This window comes from Meriones unguiculatus, chromosome 5 (genome assembly GCF_030254825.1).
Source record: "Meriones unguiculatus strain TT.TT164.6M chromosome 5, Bangor_MerUng_6.1, whole genome shotgun sequence".
Taxonomy (NCBI): domain Eukaryota; kingdom Metazoa; phylum Chordata; class Mammalia; order Rodentia; family Muridae; genus Meriones; species Meriones unguiculatus.
In genome coordinates this window covers 104,327,509-104,348,704 of record NC_083353.1, presented here as the reverse complement: position 1 = coordinate 104,348,704, position 21,196 = coordinate 104,327,509, and the positions used below count along the sequence as shown (strand labels likewise).

General features: G+C 51.3%; 2 protein-coding genes across 5 annotated transcripts; one reads left to right on the top strand and one right to left on the bottom strand.

Annotated features, from left to right (window-relative positions):
* The first annotated feature begins 2,733 nt into the window (after positions 1-2,733).
* Positions 2,734-11,626, top strand: Prrt3 (proline rich transmembrane protein 3). Of its 3 annotated transcripts, none has more exons than XM_021637647.2 (4): positions 2,734-2,972; positions 6,917-7,941; positions 8,128-8,286; positions 9,117-11,626. In XM_021637647.2, exons 2-4 carry the CDS (start codon positions 6,966-6,968, stop codon positions 10,883-10,885), a joined length of 2,904 nt encoding a protein of 967 aa, XP_021493322.2. In that variant the 5' UTR covers positions 2,734-2,972; positions 6,917-6,965; the 3' UTR covers positions 10,886-11,626. The 3 variants fall into 3 exon arrangements, with proteins under 3 accessions (XP_021493322.2, XP_060239918.1, XP_060239919.1); XM_060383935.1 differs by lacking the exon at positions 2,734-2,972 and adding an exon at positions 2,987-3,147; XM_060383936.1 differs by lacking the exon at positions 2,734-2,972 and adding an exon at positions 3,267-3,319.
* A 292-nt stretch (positions 11,627-11,918) lies between these two features.
* Positions 11,919-21,113, bottom strand: Creld1 (cysteine rich with EGF like domains 1). Of its 2 annotated transcripts, none has more exons than XM_060383939.1 (11): positions 20,976-21,113; positions 20,263-20,495; positions 19,845-19,927; positions 17,054-17,164; positions 16,608-16,699; positions 15,178-15,354; positions 14,998-15,093; positions 13,515-13,598; positions 13,262-13,357; positions 13,006-13,140; positions 11,919-12,562 (listed from the first exon to the last, which is right to left on the bottom strand). In XM_060383939.1, exons 2-11 carry the CDS (start codon positions 20,434-20,436, stop codon positions 12,348-12,350), a joined length of 1,263 nt encoding a protein of 420 aa, XP_060239922.1. In that variant the 5' UTR covers positions 20,437-20,495; positions 20,976-21,113; the 3' UTR covers positions 11,919-12,347. The 2 variants fall into 2 exon arrangements, with proteins under 2 accessions (XP_060239922.1, XP_021493310.2); XM_021637635.2 differs by lacking the exon at positions 20,976-21,113 and adding an exon at positions 20,661-20,962.
* Between the last annotated feature and the right edge of the window lie 83 nt (positions 21,114-21,196).

Here is a 21,196-nt window from a genome sequence, read left to right as displayed (position 1 = left end):
TTAAAAACAGATATGACTTATAACAGGCCGTATTCATGGAGTAGTAGAGTGTAGGAAATGGGATAAGATGCTAACGGAACAGAGTTGTCACCATAATGAAAGCCCAGAATCCTATTCTCTGGGAAATGATGGAAAGAAATGGAGAGAGAGAGAGAGAAAGAGAGAGAGAGAGAGAGAGAGAGAGAGAGAGAGAGAGAGAGAGGACTCCAGAGGAAAGTGAGCTACCTGCCCAGCTCTGAAGAGCCTCACACAGCAAGGGCGAGAGAGCAGCTGAGAGCCTGAGATAAAGTAGGACACTGTCCTCCAGATCCCAGAGAGCCGGGAGGCCAGGGGTGCAGACGCTTCAGCCTGCAGCCCTAAGGAAAGAAGGACACACTGTGTTACACAGGACACACTGTGCGCAAGAGCACTAACCACCTACTGGCACTGAACATTTTTTTTAAGATTGTCTTATTTATTATGTATACAGTGTTCTGCCTGCATGTATCCCTGCAGGCCAGAAGAAGACATCAGATCTCATTACAGATGGCTGTGAGCCACCATGTGGTTGCTGGGAATCATGAACCTCTGGAAGAGATGCTTTTAACCTCTGAGCCATCTCTCCAGCCCTCAGCACTGAACGTTTTAAAAGCAGCAGGCATGACAGGTGCTAAACTTTTCTGTGATAAACAGAAGTTGGAGAGCACAAGGAGACCTTAGCTCACCATGTGAAAGAACTATTTCCTGTTTGTTTGTTTTGATGTTGTTTTTGTTTTCTCACCTAGTAAGGATCCCCCAGGCACTAAGATTGGAGAAGCTGCTGAGCTTCAAGTCCAGGGTTGTGGCTTTTTTCAGCAACTGCTCCACCACTAAGCCACACCCCCAGGCCCCCAGCCCAAGCCAAGCCTTTCATTGTTTTGTACAAGGTCTGTATAACTCTGGCGGGCCTGACATGCAGACACGTAGCCCAGGCTGGCCGTGAACTCATAGACATCTACCTACCTATGGCTCCCTAGCTCTTGTGCTTATGCCACAGCACTCATGGGGCAGCCAAAGAACAACCTCTGGGAACTAGTTCGGTTCTTCTACCATGTGGGTCCCCAGGGTTCCCATCAGGCTGGTGGCAAGCACTTTATCTGGCTGGCTTTTCTTTTTCTTTTTAAAAGTGGTACCCATTATTTTTATGATTGAAAAAAAAAAAAGTATCCAGTGTGTGGAATATTGGTAAACAGAAAAGCAAAATTAAATGAAGGGTCATACCCATTACTATTCAATATCTACAGGCTGGGTAGATGGATGGTGATCCAAACTAGGTCATCCAGGGGTTGGAATGTCATTGCAGTACTGTTTCCAGAAGTGAAAATAGCTGTTAAGCCACCTCATTATCCATCAGTCGGCAGGAGAATATGGAAAATGACTGAATATCATTGTGGCCAGGCCATGCAATGCTGGGCAACTAGTGGGAAGAAGAGGATAAAGTGCACAGGGATTGTGTTGAAAAAAACCTACACAGCTACTTCAGGACAAACAGTACTTCAGAATACAGAGTATGAAGCCATTCTTTTAAAATTCATCTTTACATGATTGACAGATGGTAGATAGATAGATAGATAGATAGACAGATAGATATACAGCAGATAGATGATAGATAGATAGATAGATAGATAGATAGATAGATAGATAGATAGATATCCATCTGCCTCTGCCTCCCAATTGCTGGATTTAAATGTGATCACCACCACAACTGTCCTTTAAAAACTTGAGAAAGGGTCTCTCTATATCCCAGGCTGACCTTGAATTTACTCTGTAGCCCAAACTACCTTAAACTGATTATCTCCCTGCTTCCTTTTTCTACATGCTGAGATTACTCCTGCCGGTAGATGAGCTCCCTCTCTTCTCTGCTTACTGATCAGGATGTAGCTCTCAGCTGTGCTCCAGTGCCTGCCTGTGTGCTGCCATTCTCCCCACCATGACGACAGTGGACTAAACCTCTGAAGCAAGCATCCAATTAAATACTTTCTTTCATAATACTTGCTTTGCTCATGGTGTCTTTTCACAGCAATAGAACAGTGACTAAGACAGTAGAGTATCCAACCACAAAGCCAAGAAGGAATTTACATGATCTGTGGACCATATGCTGAAAATCACCACAGCAAAGACAAAAATGAAGTAGATCTAGGACCAGCAAGCTGGCTCAGCAGTGAAAAAGCTTGCCCCCAGTCCTGAAGACCTGAGTTTGAGCCCCAGGATCCATATGGCAGATGGAGCCCACACACATACAAACACCAAAATAAATAAATAAATTTTAAAATAAGAAAAAAAATAGATCCACGGACAATTACTTGGAAAATGTGTCATAATACACTATCAAATTATGAGCGGAGGCCACGTGGTAGCACATGCCTTTAATCCCAGCACTTGGGAGGCAGAGGCAGGCAGATGCCAGTCTGGTCTACACAGCGAGTCTTGGATAGTTAGGGCTCCACAAGGTTATACAGAGAAACCCTGCCTCATAAAACAAAGACAAATGATGAGAGGAAAGGCAAGTTATAAGAGCAATTAATAAATTGTAGGCTCATTTTTATGTATATGCTCTGGGAAAGGCCTGGAATATCTTCCAGGGAGTAAGAAGGATCCTGTGCCTGTATGAATCCAGAGGAAGTGAGCGCCCTGTCTCTAGAGGTATGCAAAAAAAACAAAACAAAACAACCAAACAAACAACCAAACTGTCTCTAGCAGCTGCAGGGTTTCCCACAGGAATCTGACCATGTTGGCTGTGCTGGTTGTGAGAGAGGGGCGATGAGGAGCAGCGGGCAGAGTCCATCCCCAAGAGAAAGGGTTAAGCATCCTGCACTCCTGTGGGCGGGCTCGGCGATGAGATCGGCAGCGCCGGGCTCTGCTGGCCGAGCCTGAGCATCTCCGAGGATGCGGCGCCCGGAGAGGCTGCAGGGACGCGCGCAAGGTGAACGCAGGGCTGCGGATGCAACGCGCAGGTGAGGAGCTGGCGGAGGGAGGGGGCGATGGCGGGACCCAAGAAGGCAAGGAGCAAGGCCTACAGCCCCCTTCGCGGGCATGGGCGGCCAGGCTTGCACAGTGCTTACCCCCACCCGGGACACTGCGGGAAGGCGTGGAGCCGGGGAGAGAGGAGCTGGAGGAGGGGGAAGAGAGGTAACCCGATATGGACCAGCTTCTGCAGGCTGTCCTGCTGAGGCACTCACCCTGCTACCCCTCCCCCCCTCCTTTCTCACAATTAGTCTCTGCGACTAATTGATCTCACCTCCCCTCAGACCCGTCCAGCCACGGGACCCCAACGCTCGGCGAGCTCCTGCCTGGACTGCAGGTGCCCACATCTCTTGCATCGGGGGTGGTAGGCAGATGGCAGATAGTCACTGAAGGCCCAGCTCAGCCATGTCCTCCCCTGCAAAGCTTACAGATCTGTGCAAGATGAGCCCGTGTCTCTAGTACGTGTGCTCAGCTCACTATGCGACCTTGGGCAAGTTGCTCTACCACTCTGACTCTTGGTTGCCCTTTCTTATGCGTTGGTCACTTGCATCTGCTTTTAGGGGAAAGTTGAGAACAGGAACCTAGCCGAACAAACAGCCCAACACAGAGCATTATTATCAGCCTATATCCATCTCGGGGGACGCACACCTCAGTCCCAGCCTTAGAACTGAGGACTTTATGGGTCTCCAGCCCCCAGCCTGGGCTATGAGCAGAACCTGGGGCTTTGTAGATGTTTGAGAAAGGCCTTGCCAAGGCTTACAGGCAGTCTGACTTAAAGCTGCAGCTGGATCCCCTGAACCTGCCCACAACCTCTGATGAGCCTGGGGTGCTCCTAAGAAGGGTACTTGTAGTTACCGCTGACTTCTCCAAGTGTCACAGCCACCAAAGGTGGCTGTATCCAAGAGAAAAAGAACACAGCACCTGCCCCTATCACAGGGGGCCCTTAGCTGGCTGGCCACTGCTGGCCCCTCCTACCTCCCTGCCCTATTTAAGATGGACTTAGGAATAGGGACCTCATAGAAATATCCACCCGGGCCCTGTCTTCAGGGCAGCCTCCCCTGTACAGGAATGTACAGGGGCTGAAGGTGTGAAATGAAAGAGACAGGACCCCCAGACCAGTGGCAGACAGGAGAAGGCATTGCCCTCAGGGTAGGGAGAACCAGGAACAGAAGGCATCCCTGGTTTGGAGTGTTTAGGTGATACAATCTACCTTCCAATCTTCCCTGGGCATGAGTGCTAACCTCTTTTTCTTAAAAAACAAAACAAACAAACAAACAAACCTACTACTCAGGCCTCACCATTTCCAAACCTCCCAGTCTGTGTGGTGAGCCACACGGGCCTTGCAGTCCAGCCCCTGCCTACTGACCACCAGCCTCCCTGTGGGGTATGTCCTGAACTCACCGAGCTCATTCCTGTTCTTCGGCCTTTGCATATGTTGTTCCCTCTGCCAAATGCTTTTCCGTTAGATCTTCACACGCTTGGCTCTCTCTTACCATTCAGCCTTAACCTAAATGTCATCTCAGAGGCTCTCCTGGTACCCCCTGTGTAGGCTCTCCTCCTCCATCATCTAAACCCATCTTCTTCTCTTCATAGCTAATCTCTATTATTTCAGAGTCTCACTACATAGCTCTGGCTGCAACTTTCTATGACTTTGAACTCACAGAGATCTTCCAGTCTCTGCCTCAGGATCTAAACTTCAATATTTTTTTAAAAGTTATACGTACTTTGGGTGTGAGCATGTGCATACATGTGTGCGTGCGTGTGTGCATGCATGCGTGTGTGCATGCATGCATGCATAGGTGCACAGTGGAGATCAGATCAGAAAACAACCCAATGGGATCAGTTTCCTCTTTCTACCATTTGAGCCCTGATCAAGGATTGAACTCAGATCATCAGGCTTGGCAAGCAAGCACCTTTATCCACTGAGCCATCTCACTGGCCCTTAACTTTAAAATCATTTGTTGTCCATCTTTTTTAAAAAATAATTTATTTATTTTTATTTTATGTATATTGGTGTTTTGACTGCCTGTGAGAGGATGTCAGATCCCTTGGAACTGGAGTTACAGACAGTTGTGAGCTGCCATGTGAGTGCTGTGAATTGAACCCGGGTCCTCTGGAACAGCAGCCAGTGCTCTTAACCACTAAGCCATCTCTCCAGTACCCTTTGTTGTCCATCTCATCTAGAATGGTCTCTCCGCATTGGGGAGGAGGTACTCTCTTCAAATTTGTTCTCTGCTTTCTCCCCAAGCTGTGTTCAGTTTATTCATTGAACTAGTGAAGGGAGTTTAGGGGAAGAAAGCTTTCCAGACAGGGCTAAGGAGATAGGACCATACTATAAGTCCCTACTTTGGGTCTGACCCTCATCTGTCTCATTATTTATGCTTAATATGAATCCCTTTGGGGTAGATGCTCTTGTAAGAGAGAAAGCCATGATGCTGAGAAGCAAAGCAACTCACCAAGAAGACAATGCCAGGATTCCAACTCAGGTCCTTCCTCAAATGCAGGGGCATGTTCCTCTTTCTCTTTTATGAGAGCTGAGCCTTGATAAATGTAATTTGGGGGTAGGCAAAAAGGCTTAGCAGGCAAGGAGGCTTGCCGCCAAGCCTGATGGGCCTAAATTTGATCTCCCACGTGGAAGGAGAAAACTCACTCCCACAGGTTGTCCTGTGTTCCACACACTTGCTGTGGCAGGTAGCCCCTTAATTAAATGCATAAGTGTACTTTTAAAAACTTAAAATCTGATTTCAGGGACTGCAGAGATGGCTTAGCTAGTCAGAGCAAGTAGTACTGGTCTTGTAGAGTACCCAGCACTGAGGCTGGGTGGCTCACAGATGCCGCTAACTCAGCGCTGGGCAATCCAGCACTCTCCTCTGGCTTTCATAGGCACTGCACTTAACACATACAACTACCCTCATCATATATATGTGTGTATAGAAATACATATATACATACATATATACACACACATGTATATATACACACACACAGTATACACATATATACACATATGTATATATATATATATATATATATATATATATATATATATATATATGATTTTTAAAAGTACTTAAAAGGCTGGGCCTGGTGGCACGTACCTTTCATTCCAGCACTCAGAAGTCAGAGGCAAGTAGATCTTTGTTAGTTCAAGGCCAGCCTGGTCGACATAGTGAGTTCCAGGTCAGCCAGAGCTACATCCTGTCTCAAAAAGTAAAATCTTGGGGCTGTAGAGATGGTTTTGTGGCCAAGTCCTTCCACTGGCTGTCCTTCCAGAGGACTCAGGCTCAATTCCCAACTCTCACAGGGCAGCTGGCAACTGTCTGCACCTCCAGTTCCAGGGGATCTGATACTCTCACGCCAATGTACACAAAATAAAATTAAAAATTATTTATTATAAAATTTTAGCAGGGTGTGGTGGCATGTGTCTGTAATCCCAGCACTCAGGGAGGCAGAAGCAGGTGGATCACCGCGAACTCAAGGCTAGCCTGGTCTACAAAGTGAGTTCAGGACAGCCAAGGCTACACAGAGAAACCCTGTCATGAAAAACTAAAATAATAATAATAATCTTAAAGAAAAACTTCTATTTCACCAGTTGACGAAGGCCTCCCATGTGAGGGAGCAGAACCACAGAGTTGGGTGTCAGGGTGGCCCCCTGAGTGTTGGGCACTGGCTGAGTCGCCTGACATGGCCACAGCTTTGGAAGGCCAGGGATAGAACTTATATTCTCTCCCACGAGCAAAGAGGAGTCAGGAAGTTTTGAAAGCAAAGCAAGTGGCATGAGCAGAGACCCAGTGTTTAAAAACTTTAAAAGCAGGGATGATGCTGTTGTTCAGCATTTCTCTTATTTCCCACCAGCCCTTGGAGAAAATCATGGGGCCCCTTAACCCTCAGACAGCATCTCTCTCTAATTTATCTTTTCTCTCTGCTTTTGTAGACTTATCCAGTGAAGTCAAGGGCTCTACGCTCAGGCATTGAATTAGACCATGGCCCCCAGCCCACAGGGCTGTGTATCTTGTCTTCTGTTGTTGCTGCTGCCATGCCTGGGGGCTGGCCCTGCCTTGGGCAGAGGCCTTCCCCGGCTATTTGAGAACTCAGAATCCCACATGATCCCATCAGAGCCACAGACCTTTGACCTCTTCTGGGAGAAGCCGAGAAATAAGAGTTCCTGGCACAGGGGCATTCTCCAGGTCTCTGCTGAAGGCCCTGAGAGGCCTGCAGACTCTCCCCTAGGTCCAGCCCTGCTTGGGCCCAAAGCAGCCCCCGAGGTCCAGGGTGAAAGGCTCCTAATAGCCGACGACCTCCAGCTGGCCCGAGCGCTCACCTCCCAAGGCTGGACAGGACCTCCTGGTTCACAGGAGCTCCCAGAGCCAGACGCGCCAGACCCCCACCCATTGGGAACACCCCATCTCCCTTTAGTCCCTACAACTCCCAGCCCTCAACTCAGGATAGCCACACTTGCCACTGCCCCACAGAAGTCTGGAGGCCCAGGAGGACAGCAGCCAGCTAGGGATGAGGGTCTAAAGGCCAAGACCAACATCACACAGGCTTCCTCCTGGGACTACCAGGGCTCTCCGCACACTCTGGCACCCGAGACAGGTGCTGTGAGGACGTTAGTGCTGGGGAAGCAGGGTGGACATGAAGAGGGCTTCCAGGAGGCTGTCCAGGGACCCCTACTCACCCTGCCGGATCCAGTAGCCCCTGAGGTTGGCTCATCAGCCCCAGTTGAGGTGGCATCCACTCAGGAGCCTGGAGCCCAGCTAGACCTGGCATTGACCAGAAGCCTTCCTCTTCCTGAGGGGCTGCCAGCTGAACCCCCACAAAAAGCTGGGGATACCTGGGAAGTCAGCTCCCTGGGACCCCAACCCGAACAGACTGACCTCCTTGGTGGACAAGATTCCCCCGCTCCACAGCCCACGCCACCTTCAGCCTCGGATACTTCTGATGGGCAACTGAGACCAGGTAGGCATCACCACGAAGGGTGAGTGAGGTTGTGAGGACCAATGGTCTATGTCAGCTAGATGTAACTCCGGGTATCATTTCCCCCTTGTGACAAATTTGAGCGATGGTGCCACCCTCCTGAGGGACTGGATTTGGGGGGGGTGCTGGAGGGTCAGGCCAGGTGGCAACTATTTTTGCCATTTTCAGCAATAGCCTCGATGAATGGAGCAGACCCCATCTCTCCTCAGCGAGTGAGAGGAGCAATGGAGGCTCCAGGAACTCCCAAGTCCTTCATCCCTGATCTCCCAGACTCCGCTCAAGCTGCAAATGGAACCGAGAACCCTGTCAGGAGGGCCCCGCAGCCAGGTGAGGTCATGGCTAGGGGCGGGGAGGGCAGCGGAACCAAGAGCCTGTGCTTAGTGATGGGCAGAGGGGCCAGGGCTGATTAGAGAAAGGCACCTCCTCTGAGTAGCTGAGAAAAATAAACCAGTGCCCACTGGGGACTCCTGGACAAGACACTGGCTCTTTTGAACTAGAATGTTCTTCTGTGCAACAAAGACCTATCTTGCACAGTCATTCTGAATCCTATCCAGAACCATAGCATTCTGGGTCCTGAGACAAGAAAATCCCAAGTTTGAGACCTGCCTAAACTGAGCTCAAGGCTGGTGTAAGTAGCTCAGTGAGACCCTGTTTCAAAAAGAAAAGAAAAAGTACAAAGGGCTGGAGGTGCAACTTAGTGGCAGAGTTGTTGTCTGGCATATGATCCTGGGTTCAATTCCCAGCACCACCAAAAAAAAAAAAAAAAAGGAATTTACATCTGTCTTGTCTTTGTCTTTGCTGGCTAGTGGGAACCAAGCTACACATGTGCCCTTTCCATGACCCAGATACTGTGGCAGGTGTCATCTCCATTTAACAGACATGCTTGGAAAATTAATTTATCAACTACACTTTTGAATATGGAAAAAAATCAAAAGCACTTTGTGTTTGTTTGGGGTTCTGTTGTATTGTTTCTTGTTTGTTTGTTTGAGGTTGGGGGTCTCAAGTGGCCTAGACTGCCCTTGAACTCAATTTGTAGCTAAAGATGGCTTTAAAGTTCTGATCCTCCTGCCCCTGCCTCCTATCACAAGCATGCGCCTTCACACCCCACTGTCAACAGCACTTCCCAAAGAACGCTTTTAATATTGTTATTATTGCAGATGATGCCGAGGAATGGCCGGGTCGCCCACAAAGCCACCCTCCAGCACCCCCTGTCCAAGCCCCCTCGACATCTCGGCGTGGCCTCATTAGAGTCACCACACAGAGAGCTCTGGGCCAACCACTCCCTCCGGAGCCCTCTGCCAGCTCCATGGCTCCAGCCCCAGCTTCTAGCCCCCCGGCCAATGCCACCGCACCTCCTCTCCGTTGGGGACCCCTGCGGCGGGTGCTCAGTTTTTCCTGGGAGCTTCATGTCTATGGGGTAGGGGTGCTTTTCCTGCTTCCAGCATTATTGGCATTGGTCACACTGGCAGCCGCCCTAGCGGGACCCCGGTTGGCACTAGTGGCTGCTGCGCTGGTGTTGGTGGCTGCAGGGCTGAGATCTGCCTACATGCTCACCGATCCTTACGGCTCTCAGGCACGGCTGGGAGTCCGTGCGGGCCTGGTGCTATACAACTTGCCCTTTCCCTTGCTACTCACTGCACTGGCAGCACTGACGCTGCTGGGTCTGGGTGCTGGCCTGCCACAGCCTCTGCAGAAGCCGCTCCTGCTGGGAGTCGTGGCACCAGTGCACGGCGCAGGTTTGTTGGCCACTGACCTGTTCTCCACCAAGCCTGTGCTCAACCTTCTGATGCAAGGCTTATCTTGTGCCTGGGGTGCGTCAGTGGCTCTGGGCACACTCTGCCTGTGCCGTCGCCGCCTGCTAGAGGGCCCCCGGTGCTGGGATGCCAGTCCAGGCCCCCGGCTGCTGGCTGTGGCGGGCTCACTGGGGTTGTTGGCCAGTGGTCTGCAGTTGGCGGCCTCACTCTGGCTGTACCCAGGGCCCGGCCGGGAAGGTCGCTTCTCCTGGGCTTGGTGGGGCGTGCACTTCTGGCTGCGCCTGCTGGAGCTGACCTGGGCACTAGCCCTGGCGCTGGCGGCCCTGGCTGCCACTCGTCCCAGGCCGCCCACGGAGCACGCTTGCTGGGCCAAGCTGCTGCGCCTGGCGTGCCCCGCGCCCACGGGCAAGAGCGAAGTGCCCGAGAGACCGAATAACTGCTATGCGGGGCCCAGTAGCCTGGGCGCAGGCGGCTTGGACATCAGCAAAAGTCTCATTCGCAACGCTGCAGAAGGTGGGCTTCCTGTCACGCCTGGTTCCGGAGCCTGGGGTTCGGCTGCATCGCTGGGTCGCGGTCGTTCGGGAGGCCCGGGGATGTCTCGCGGCAGTGTGGGGCCTGCGCCGTCGCTGAGCGAGCTGGATCTGCGGCCGCCGTCGCCCATCAATTTGAGCCGCAGCATCGACGCCGCGCTCTTCCGGGAGCACCTGGTCCGAGACAGCGTGTTCCAACGGTGCGGCCTCCGCGGCCTGGCCTCCTCGCCGCCAGGGGGCGCCCTGCGGCCTCGCCGAGGCAGCCAGCCCGACGCTGAGCTCGACGGCGCGGGCGCCTCGCTGCTCCGAGGCCGCTGCCGCTCGCTCAGCGAGGTGTGCTTGCGCGCGTCGCTCCCGCAGCACGTGGTGGAGCCGCCAGTGGGCGCCGCGGCCGCGGGGACTTCCGGCAGCTCCTTGGACAGCTTCTCCAAGGGCTCGCTCAAGATCAGCTGGAACCCGTGGCGTCACGGGCTGTCGTCTGTGGACAGCCTGCCCCTAGATGAACTGCCCAGCACCGTGCAGCTGCTGCCACCACCTACCCCAGCCCCTGCTCCGGCCCGGGCTGGAGACCCTCAGGGTGACCAACCACGCTGCAAGTCCAGCGAGTCTCATAGCGCCTCCAGTGATACTATAGAGCTCTGAGCAGCTTCAGGGAGGACCCTCTCTTGGACCCGAACCCTCTCCCCAACGCCCAAATGAAGTGGCCGAGCAAAGACAGTTCAGCATTTGAAAAACTGGCCTTCTGGGGCCTCCACCTGACTGCAGCTCCCGGCACAGCTGGGCTTCGATTCACCTGACTCGTTCTGATTTTTTTTTTTTTAATATCTCTATTTTTTTCAGCAGGTATTTTGCACAGAGGCCGTGAGTTACACGGAATACAGGGTGGACGGTGCATGGATTTGATCATGGGGTACAGGGAACAAGTACCCCTGACTCTCCGGTGTGAAGAGATGCACCTCACTTGTCCGGATTGACTGTCCTCTTTGTGCCAAAGAAATAAACCCTTCCAATTAGGCTCATGCCTCCCTCTGGTCAAGCCAGGGGCCTACTCCCTAACAAGGGACAGGAGGCCTTTCCCCACAGGCATCAAGAGCCTTCCAGAGCAATGTTGCCTCTGGCTTTGGTAGAAACAGCCACTATCTCATAAAAAACCTGTCAGCTGTGCAGTCCCCACATTAGACCTAATCGGAAAGCATTCTGCCCACTTCAGAAATGAGAGTGAAGTTTGGAGGTGAACGTTATTTGGACCCTGCAACAAAAACTAGTATCCAACCCAGAAAGACCAGTTCCTAAGCTGGTTCCTCTGTCTTCTCCTTCCTCCCTCCACTTCTAGCTTTTTGTCTTGTTTTGTTTTTTCATCTAAAACCTCTTTTGGTAGATTTATTTTATGTGTATGAATGTTTTGCTGGCATGCATATGTGCATGATATGTGTGCCTGTTACACAGAAGGTCAGAAGAACTGAGTCTGGGTCCCTTGGAACTGGAGGATGGATGTGAGGCACCACATGAGTGCTGGGAATTGAACTGGATCCCCTGCTAGAGCAGCAAGTGCTCCTAACAACAGACCCCTCTCTCCAGCCCCTTCCCACCACTTCTCTACCATGGCAGCCCGCAATTTCCCAGGGCTGTGGAAAGCTTCACTGGAGTGGCAGTGGCAGGTTGTTAAGACGGAAGCTTTTCCAGTTTCCAAGACCTTCCTTTATTTCCTGAGATGAATAAATACGTCAATGGCTGGGGCGTGGGAGGAATACACAACAGGAGCAGACAGCATGCACCTGGCAGGGGGGCTAATGGTGGCCCCGCCCCCGAGGGACCACCCGGGCAGGGGCCACAGCTCACCTGCAGCCTCTCTAGAGAGAAACTGTCTTTTGAAATTCACACACTGCCTCCTGCCAGGGCCCTAGGCAAGGATCTCATGGCATCAGCTTCCGGGCTTCTCTTTCGCCCCCAGGACCACTGGAGCCCTGGGCTGCTCAGTAAGGCAGGTAAAGGGTGTTTACCCCAGTCTCAGAGAGAGACCACGCTGCCCCAGGCATCCAGCAGGAGAGAAATGACCTGCGGGGGCAGCCTGGGTGGGAGGAAATCCCCTAAGAGGTGGTGGGGATTATCTACCCTTGATGAAGCCCTCTAGCACACGGTCGCTTCGCTCTGACAACCAGTAGCCAGTCATGGCTGCCACAGCTCCGATGAAGATGGCAGTAAACACCAAGTCACCCTTGGCAGCCAGCGTGGCCAGTGCGCAGATGATGACACCGAAGAACATCTGCTGCAGGACCACCAGCTCATCCTCCGTCATCTCCGCGAAGAAGCCGGCCGACTCTGCAGACGTGTGACATGTATGTCATTGCCTCGGCCCCGGCAGTTCCCAGAGTTGCCCACAACTCCCACATGCCTCATCACTGCTGCCCAGCCTAGCTGGCTCACCAAGCACACGGCATCATTCCCTATTGAGAACGCCTCTGCGGGGGCAGCTGAGACCCTGCCACCCTAAGCCTGAAGGAAGCTGGGAGGTGAAGGGGCTGCCCAAGGCTTCACAGAGGACTGGTCCCATTGGATATGAGAAAACAGAGGTGGAGTTTTGGTACCAAATCTGATTCTCTTTCTAGGTGGCGGGTGAAGCCACCAAAAGCCAACCTTGAGAACAGGCACAGGGACCAGGTCTCAGTGCAGCCTCTTTGAGGGCTACATGGCAGCGGAGTGGGATCTGGGGGAGAAGCTGCTCTCCCTCAGGACCAGCTCAGCCTCCCACCCTCCCTGCTTACCTGGGATCTGTTCCTTCACGCAGATGCCCTCCTCCTGTCTGTAGCCCTCAGCACAGACACAGCGGTAGCTACCCTCCATGTTCTCGCACTGCTCATTCTCTCCTGGACACACCACTGTCTCACATTCATCCACATCTGGGAGGATAGAGGAGAGGGTCAGAGTGCTGACTGCACTGCACTCCTACCCTGACTCAATGTGGCACCCTTCCTTCCCTTGCCTCCCCCACACTCCAGCCCCCACTGGTAGAAGACTCACCTAGGCACTTGGAGCCCACCTGCTGGTAGCCACGGCTGCATTTTTTGCATCGGCCTGGCCCCGCTCCCATACAGCCCAGGCAAGCCTTTGCACAATCTGAAGAAGAGAGGGCAGAGCTGAGGGGTCCCCCTGATCTCAGGGGGCTGAGGGCTCTGGAGCCTGAGGAGGCAGAGGTTTGGAGGGACAGGCACGAGACAGCATCTCCTGTCCCTCTCGTCCACCCCAGCCTCTCCCTTCAGCAGCGGACACTGACCTCGGCACTCGTAGGATCCTTCTGTGTTCACACAGAACTGGTCAGCTCCACAGGTGGCCTGCTCTGTACCACACTCATCAATGTCTGTGGAGAGAGGACCAAGTTGGGAGCGTCACTTTGCAGGACTGTCAGGCGTGGACTTGCCTATGATCACGAGCAAGGTAGAGACGGCAAGCTAACCCCAGCCATGGAGTAACGGTGCAGCTGTACAAGCACTACCCAGCCAGCCACTCAAGCCTGTCTGCCCCGAAGCCCTCTGACGGGGATGGAGATGCCAGTGACGTGCTCCACCTTTACTCAGCCTTAAAATGATCAGCCCCTTCTCACTCCCTGAGTGCTGAGACACGAAGCAGGAGGCGGCTATGTCTCAGCATCATCCGTACACTTTATACCCAAGGGGATGACCATAGGCAGAGGGGACCTGGGTCCTGAGGGACTGACAGAACAGAGCTTCGCTGCCAGCCTGGACCACTCACATCAGGACTGTTATATGGGGGTGGGGTAGGGGTGAGTGTGTGTACATTAAAAAAATATTTTAAAAAAATTTATGAGACAGGGTCTCATGCAACCCGAGGATGATGTTGAACTCCTAATCCTCCTGCCTCCACCACCTCAGTGCTAAATCCTACGCATGCATTACCATATTTGGCTTTAAGTTTTTGTGGGGAGGAGGGGTGTTTTGAGACAGGGTTTCTCTGTGTTAACAGCCCTGGCTGTCCTGGAACTTGAAGACCAGGCTAGCCTGGAACTCACTCACAGAGAGCCTCCTGCCTCTGCCTCCCGAGTGCTGGGATTAAAGGTGTGAGCCACCACTGCCTGGCTCTAGCTTTAAATTCTTGTCATTCTAAAAAAAAAAAAAAATTAGCATTTGCATGCATATATGTGTATGTGTGTGGGTGCACTCATACCACAGCACACATGTGGAAATCAGAGGTCAACTTGCTGGAGTTGGCTTTCTCCTTTCAGCATGTGTCTCAGGGACTGAACTTCAGGCTTCAGCCTTGGCAAGTATCTGTTAACTGCTGAGTCATCTCACTGCTAGATTTTTCAATCTCACTTTTTTTTTGTTAGGTTCCGTTTGCTAGGAATGGCAAATTAAATGGTCCACGCCTTTAATTCCGCACTCAGGAGGCAGAAGCAGATAGATCTGTGAGTTTGAGGCCAGCCTGGTTAACAGAGCAAGTTCTAGGATACCTAAGGCTACAATGAGAAACTCTTGTCTCATAAAAACAGAAAAAAAAAAAAAATTCTTGGCCAAAGCAGCACCTCAGAATTCCTTCCGAGAAGCTGTTTGTGATCCGTCACTGCCCTTGGTCAGGACGTGTGCCTTCTGCATGCAGGTCATTCTGTACTGTGCACACCTGGCTTGCTGCCTTTCCAGCCAGGCTGAGGGTTCCATGTGAATGGGACTGTGCTGGCGTAGGCAGGCAGTGTATATACGGAATAAAGCCCGGGCCCCACTGTGTTTGTTCCCCACACTTACCCACACACTTGAGATGGTGCAGGGCCCAGCCTTTCTTGCATTGCAGGCAGTGGGATTCCTCAGGTCCCGTGCAGCGGGCACAGGGACCAAAACATGCTGGGTAAAAAGCAGACAGTGTAAAGATGGGCAGGCAGGTATCCCGGCTGTCTCTGCCCCACACCACACCTTTTGGCTACCTACCCGAACATACCAGGTGGCTGCTGTTGCGTTCGGCTTCAAAGTAGCCAAGGCCACACTGGCCACAGGCCTCGCCCCCATAGCCGGCTTGGCAGTCACAGTGCCCGCTGCCCCCTCGAGTCCCTTCCCCTTCACACTGCCCGTAGCCACCGCAGGGCTTCTCTGTGCCCCCAGGACATGCTGTGGGCAGACATCAGTTGGGTGAGAGCTTATACAAAACTTGGTCATCCACGAGACTATTTTCTACATCGTCCTAAATATTTTTAAAAAGGAAAATTAATTTTAATATTCACACATTCTGCCATAAGCTATATGAAATAGCCTATTGTACAACAACTGGGTAACTTCTCATTTATCTTTATTTTTATTTACCTGCTTATTCCTTTTTTCCCCTCTCTTTCTTTTTTCTTTTTTTGAGAGAGGGTCTCACGTAGCTCCAGCTAGTCTGGAACTCACTAGATAGACCAGGCTGGCCTCAAACTCAATTATTCTTCACACACATACATGCATGCACACACACCATAGAAAAATGTTTGTGTTTTTATGTTTGAGATAGAATCTTCAGGAAGACCAGAGAATTTTTCTGAATAAACTTTGCACACACCCCTGCCTCAGCCTCGTAAGTACTAGCATTACAGCCATGTACTACCACATTTGATATTTTCGAAAGACTGAATTGATCATTCCAGCAACTAACCCATACCTTGTTTACAAGATAAATAGCTCGCTTTATTTATTTTATTTTGGTTTTTCGAAACAGGGTTTCTCTGTGTAGACGTGGCCATTCTGGACTCGTTTTGTAGACCAGTCTGGCCTCCAATACACAGAGATCCTCCTGCTTCTGCCTCTGCTCCCTGAGTGCTGGGATTAAAGGCGTGTGCCACTATGCCCAGCTGAGAAATAGCTCTAAAGAGAGCAGCTGGAAGCCTGGCATGGTAGCCTGCCTCCAATTTCAACACCCAGAAGGCTAAGTCAGAATTCTTAAAAGTTCAAACTCTGGGCTCATAGATCAAACACTGTCACCTCAAAAATAAATAAATAATAGTAAATTAATAAATAAGTAAGTTAATTAGGACAGGGCTTCACCAAGTTCTACTCTTGCCCTGGGTCTGTGGGGGTGGCAGACAGTGACAATGGGGACTTCACTGCAGATGCATGCCCCACCCAGGTACAGCCTGATCAGATGTTCTAATGTAGGGAGGAGGGGTGGAGGCAACCTTTATTTAATACCTGGTAACAGCCACACTGCACCTGGCTCAGGCTAGCCCTGTGCTGTTTTTCCCAGCCTGATCCACTGATTTGTTCATTTCAGGCCTGGGAGACTGAGCAGAGGTCTGAAGAGGTGGAGTAAACTGTACTCACACAGCCCTAGGCCCGCCTGCCTGGCCTCAGCAGTCCCCTCCCACTGCTAAAGAATACCATGAAAGACTCACGCAGGCAAGAGGGCCCAAAAGTGCCAGAGGGGCAGCAGAGCTTCAGGGAATCGGAACAGAGCCACTGGAAGAGGTCTGGAGCTTCTTGCTGCCTGAGGCAGAATGGGGTGAAAGGGAGAGGGTGCCGGCATGGTGTCAGAGGGCTGCTTAACTCCTGCCTCTTACTAAAGCTATAATTCAGCCCGGCTTGGGCATGTGTCCCAGAAACCGCTTAGCCAAGACCCTTTTGGCAGAGGGGTAAACAGGCCCAGAGTAGGGGGCCTGATACCTACAGCAAGTCCTCAGATCTAGGTTTGGAAGGTTCCAAACTAGGCTGGCATGCAACTGTCTCTTGGCCAAGTAAAAGCCATATCCCCAGGGCCTGTCTGTAACACACTCACAGGGAAGACCCTGTGGAAACCACCAGGTCCACCCAAGGGAAGCCCCTCCCAACCCCTGCCTCTTACTTGTGAAACCACCAGGCTTCTACCAGCTCCTCACTCAGCTCCAGCAGGCGGTGGCACTCGAAGTCTGACTTGCTGCACACGCCCTCCAACACCTCCACCAGGCGGGTTTCACTGACCAACAGGACAGGACAGGGGTGGTAGGAATATGCTCTACCCCACCCACCAGCTCCTCGGGTCTCTCTCCACCTTCCCTCACACTCTGACAATACTAAGGAGGGGGCAAAGGAGTATTAATAACAGACGGGCTACTGGCTCGGCAATCAAACAGACCCACATCATAAGCTAGACCTTATCTGGGCAAGTCAGTAAGCCTTTCCTGTTTTTCTTTCTCACTTCTGGGCCTCTCAGTTTTAATCAGGGTCTAACTATGTCCCCCAGGATGGCTTGGAACTCTCCTGCATACACATCCCACTGTGCACCAACATGCTGGGCACACCCTGTTTTTTGTTGTCATTGTTGTTTTCATCTCTCAAATAGAAACAGTAACACCTCTGCAAGTGAATTCTGACCTGCCATGCTGGGGAGAAAGGACTACAGTTACATCATGAGGCTGGGATGGGTAGCTCAGAGGTAGAGAGAGAACCCCCCAGACCTCCTGCAAACATATGATCTACCAAGCACTGGCAAGAAAAACCTGAATCGCTTCGGCACTGCAAGTGGGCATACAAGATGGTGCAATCATCTAAATGAAGCCATCATGACTCAGCAATTCCTCTCCCGGGCACATACCCAAAAGAATGGAAAACAGGTGTTCAAATACAAACTTGTACACAAATGCTCACAGCCATATTCACATTGAACAACTCAACTGTCCATTAAACAGTGAAAGAAAAAACCGTGTGTCCACTCAATGGGAAAATTTTCAGCCATAAAAGGAATGAAGTAATGTGCTGCACATATCATATAATAGGGATGAACTCTGGAAACATTACACTAAGTGAAAGAAGCCAGACATAAAAGGCCACATGATGTAGGGCGTCAAAGGAATCAGAAAATCCACATGGGTTTCTTGATTAGAGCTTGATTAGAGCATATCAGCAGTTGCCAGGAGCTTGAGGGAGGGAAAGATGAGGAAGAGCTGCTTAATCAGACTAAGATTTCTTTTGGGGTGATGACTACGTTTCAAAGCCAAATGTGGCGGCATATACCTGTAATCCCGGCACTCTGGAGTTAAAGGCCAGCCTGAACTATATAGGGAAACTGTGTCAGAACAAAAACAAAAGTGAGAAAGTTCTGGAAGTAGAGTGGTGTTATACAGCAGTGAGAATGTACAAAGTGTCCCTATTGGTGACTTTGTTTTGTTTTGTTTTGTTTTTTTTTTTTTTTTTGCCATGGAGCCTAGACTGGCCTTGAGTGTGCTACGAAGCTAGGTAAACTTTAACCTTCTGCTTCTACCTCTCAAGTGGTAGAATTAGGCGTGCACCACCGTGCTTGCTTTTATTAGGTGCTGGGTAAGGAGCCCAAGATACTGTGTTGTGTGAGAGAAGCACTCTGACAACTTGGCTACATTCCCACCCTGTTAGATTCCTTTATGTGAATTTTACAATTAAAAAAATTTTTTTAAGGTGTGATGGTTCACACCTGTAATCCCACCACTTGGGAAGTAGAGGTAGGAAGATCAGGAGTTCAAGATCATCCTCAACTATACAGCAAGCTGGAAGGCTGCCTGGTCTACATGAGGTATCTCAAAAATAGAGTCTTTTTTATTACATAAAATATGACATGAGGGTTGGGGAGGGGACTCACTCTGTAAAGTGATCCCTGAATAAGCAGGAGGACCCAAGTCTGGACTCCCAGCACCCATGTAAAAGCCAAGTGTGGCATGATGTCTGCAACCCCAGGGCTGGGGACAAGGGGGAGGGGTCAGAGACAGGCAGATCCTTGACCCCAGTCCAGCAGAATAACCAAGTTAGCGAGATCCAGGTTCACAGAAAGAACCTGCTTCAAAAATAAGGTGGGAGAGTCAGGCATGGTGGCACACACCTTTAGTCCCAGCACTCGGGAGGCAGAGGAAAATGGATCTCTTGAGTTTGAGGCCAGCCTGATCTACAGAGGGAGTTCCAGGACAGCCAGGGCTACACAGAGAAACCCTGTCTCAAAATAATGATGACGAGAGAGTTCAGCAACTAAGGTCAATGGATGCCCTTCCAAAGGACTAGGTGTACATCATGACAACTGATGAGCTCCAAAATAAGTGCCCCATCCCCACCTTCCAGCTGCTTTCCCCACTCCCTCCATGCTGCCCTGACTTCCTGTGCTTTATGGGTGTGGGTGAGCTCTTAAGACCAGAGGCTGGAGAAATGGCTCAGCAGTTAAGAGCACTGGCTGCCCTTGCTGAGGACCTGAGTTCTCCTCTCAGCATCAATAAAGTGCCTCACAATTGCCAGTTCCAGGAAATCCATTGTCCTCTCCAGGCCTCACATTCAGGACAAAAATCTAAACTCCTTTCTGTGGTCTTTTGCTTATTCTACTCCAGCCACTTTTGAGAGAAAAATAAGGTCAGCCCTGCTACTTCACCTAAGGTGTCTGCGCAAATGGACCATCCAGGAGACCTCCCACACACCTGCTGTCTACCTACCCAATTTCTTGTTTTTCACCTGAAAGGTATTAGGTACTGTTTGTCTACTCTCCTAAAAATAAGTTTCATGGCCAAGGGGCTTGGTTTCCGTATCTTCTGCAGTTCTGCAAATGTTCCCTATCTGGGGAATACAAGCATCCCCCAGAGAATCTATCCCAACCAATCAACAGAGACCAAGAGTTGGAGTATACAATCCCCCACCCACTTTCTTACCTGTCTTTGTATTTGGACAACTTCTCTTCCTCCCAGGCAGTGTTTCCACCACCAAAGTTGTCCCGGATGGTTCTCTCCAGGCCCTGGATCGGAAGAAATTAGGCATTCCCAAATATAAAGCTTGACACATTCTTTTTGTTTCTGTTTTTCTGCGTAGCTCAGGCTGGCCTCAAACTCAGAGATCCACCTGCCTCTGCCTCCCATAGTGCCGGGATTAAAGGTATACGATACCACCACCTGGCCTAACATTCTAACATTCCACTAATTTATGTTATTGACCAGGCAAAGCACCTTGCCCAAAGGCCATACAGTTAAAGCTAACAACCCATATTGGCACTAGAGACCATACAGATTTGCACGGAGAGCTCCCCTGCTCTCTGCTAATGGGCCCCTCCCTCGAGGCTATTATTGCACCCACCTTGTTGAAGCTGTCCACCAGTGCCCGGCAGGTATGGCATGGATGGGGCTCAGTTCGGGGAGAAGAATGGGGAGGAGGAGAGGGCTGGAGCCAGACAGGTCCTGGGAGGCTCAGAAACAGACTCAAGCTCCAAAGCAGGGATGGGACCAGGCCCCTGAGGGGATGTGGGGCCATCTTTTCCCAGGCTGGGGACGGGTAGAGAGCAGGGGGGAGGGTTCACTGGAGAAGCCAGGCTGTAAGGAGGAAAGCGAAGGCTTGGTTCTGAAGTGCCTGGGGGCTGAGAGCCCCAGACCTACGTAATTACAAACGAGGATGAATTGGGGTACTGGAGGCAAAGGCGCTGGGAGGGGAAAGGAGCCTAATCTACAATTCCAGGAGAGAAATTATTTCTCCGTTACCGTAGTGGGGGAGGTGGCCGGGATCGCAGGCAAAAGGATGGGCGTCAGCCCATTGTTTTGGGGTCTCAGTGAGTTATTAGGGGCCAGAATTAGAGAGAGAGGGTTAGATCCCAAAATATTCCGAGAGAAAGGCGGATAGGCGGTCTTGGGGGAGGAGCCCGGATCCGGATATGAAGAGAAGGGGTCAAGTTGAGAGCCTCTTCGGAAGACGGAGGCACAGCCTGGAACAGGCCTGGGAGGATCCAAACCCGGGTAAACCGTAGAAGAGGAATTAAAAAAAAAAAAAAAAAAAAAAAAAAAAGTCCCCGCCCCCACCTGGGGCGTTGTGGGCCGAGTCTTCTCTAGGCCACTTCCTCCGTAAAAAGTCCAACGCCGCAGTCCGGAGGGCAGAGCCTCCTCCCAGCCAATGAGGGGCGGCCATGTGCCATTGCGTCATCCCACCCTAACCAACCAGAAGCGGCTCCAGGCTGCACCTGTCCCGGCATTAAAGGGCCGCGGGGTTCAAGGCTCTACTAGCGGTTCCGCAGGACAGACAC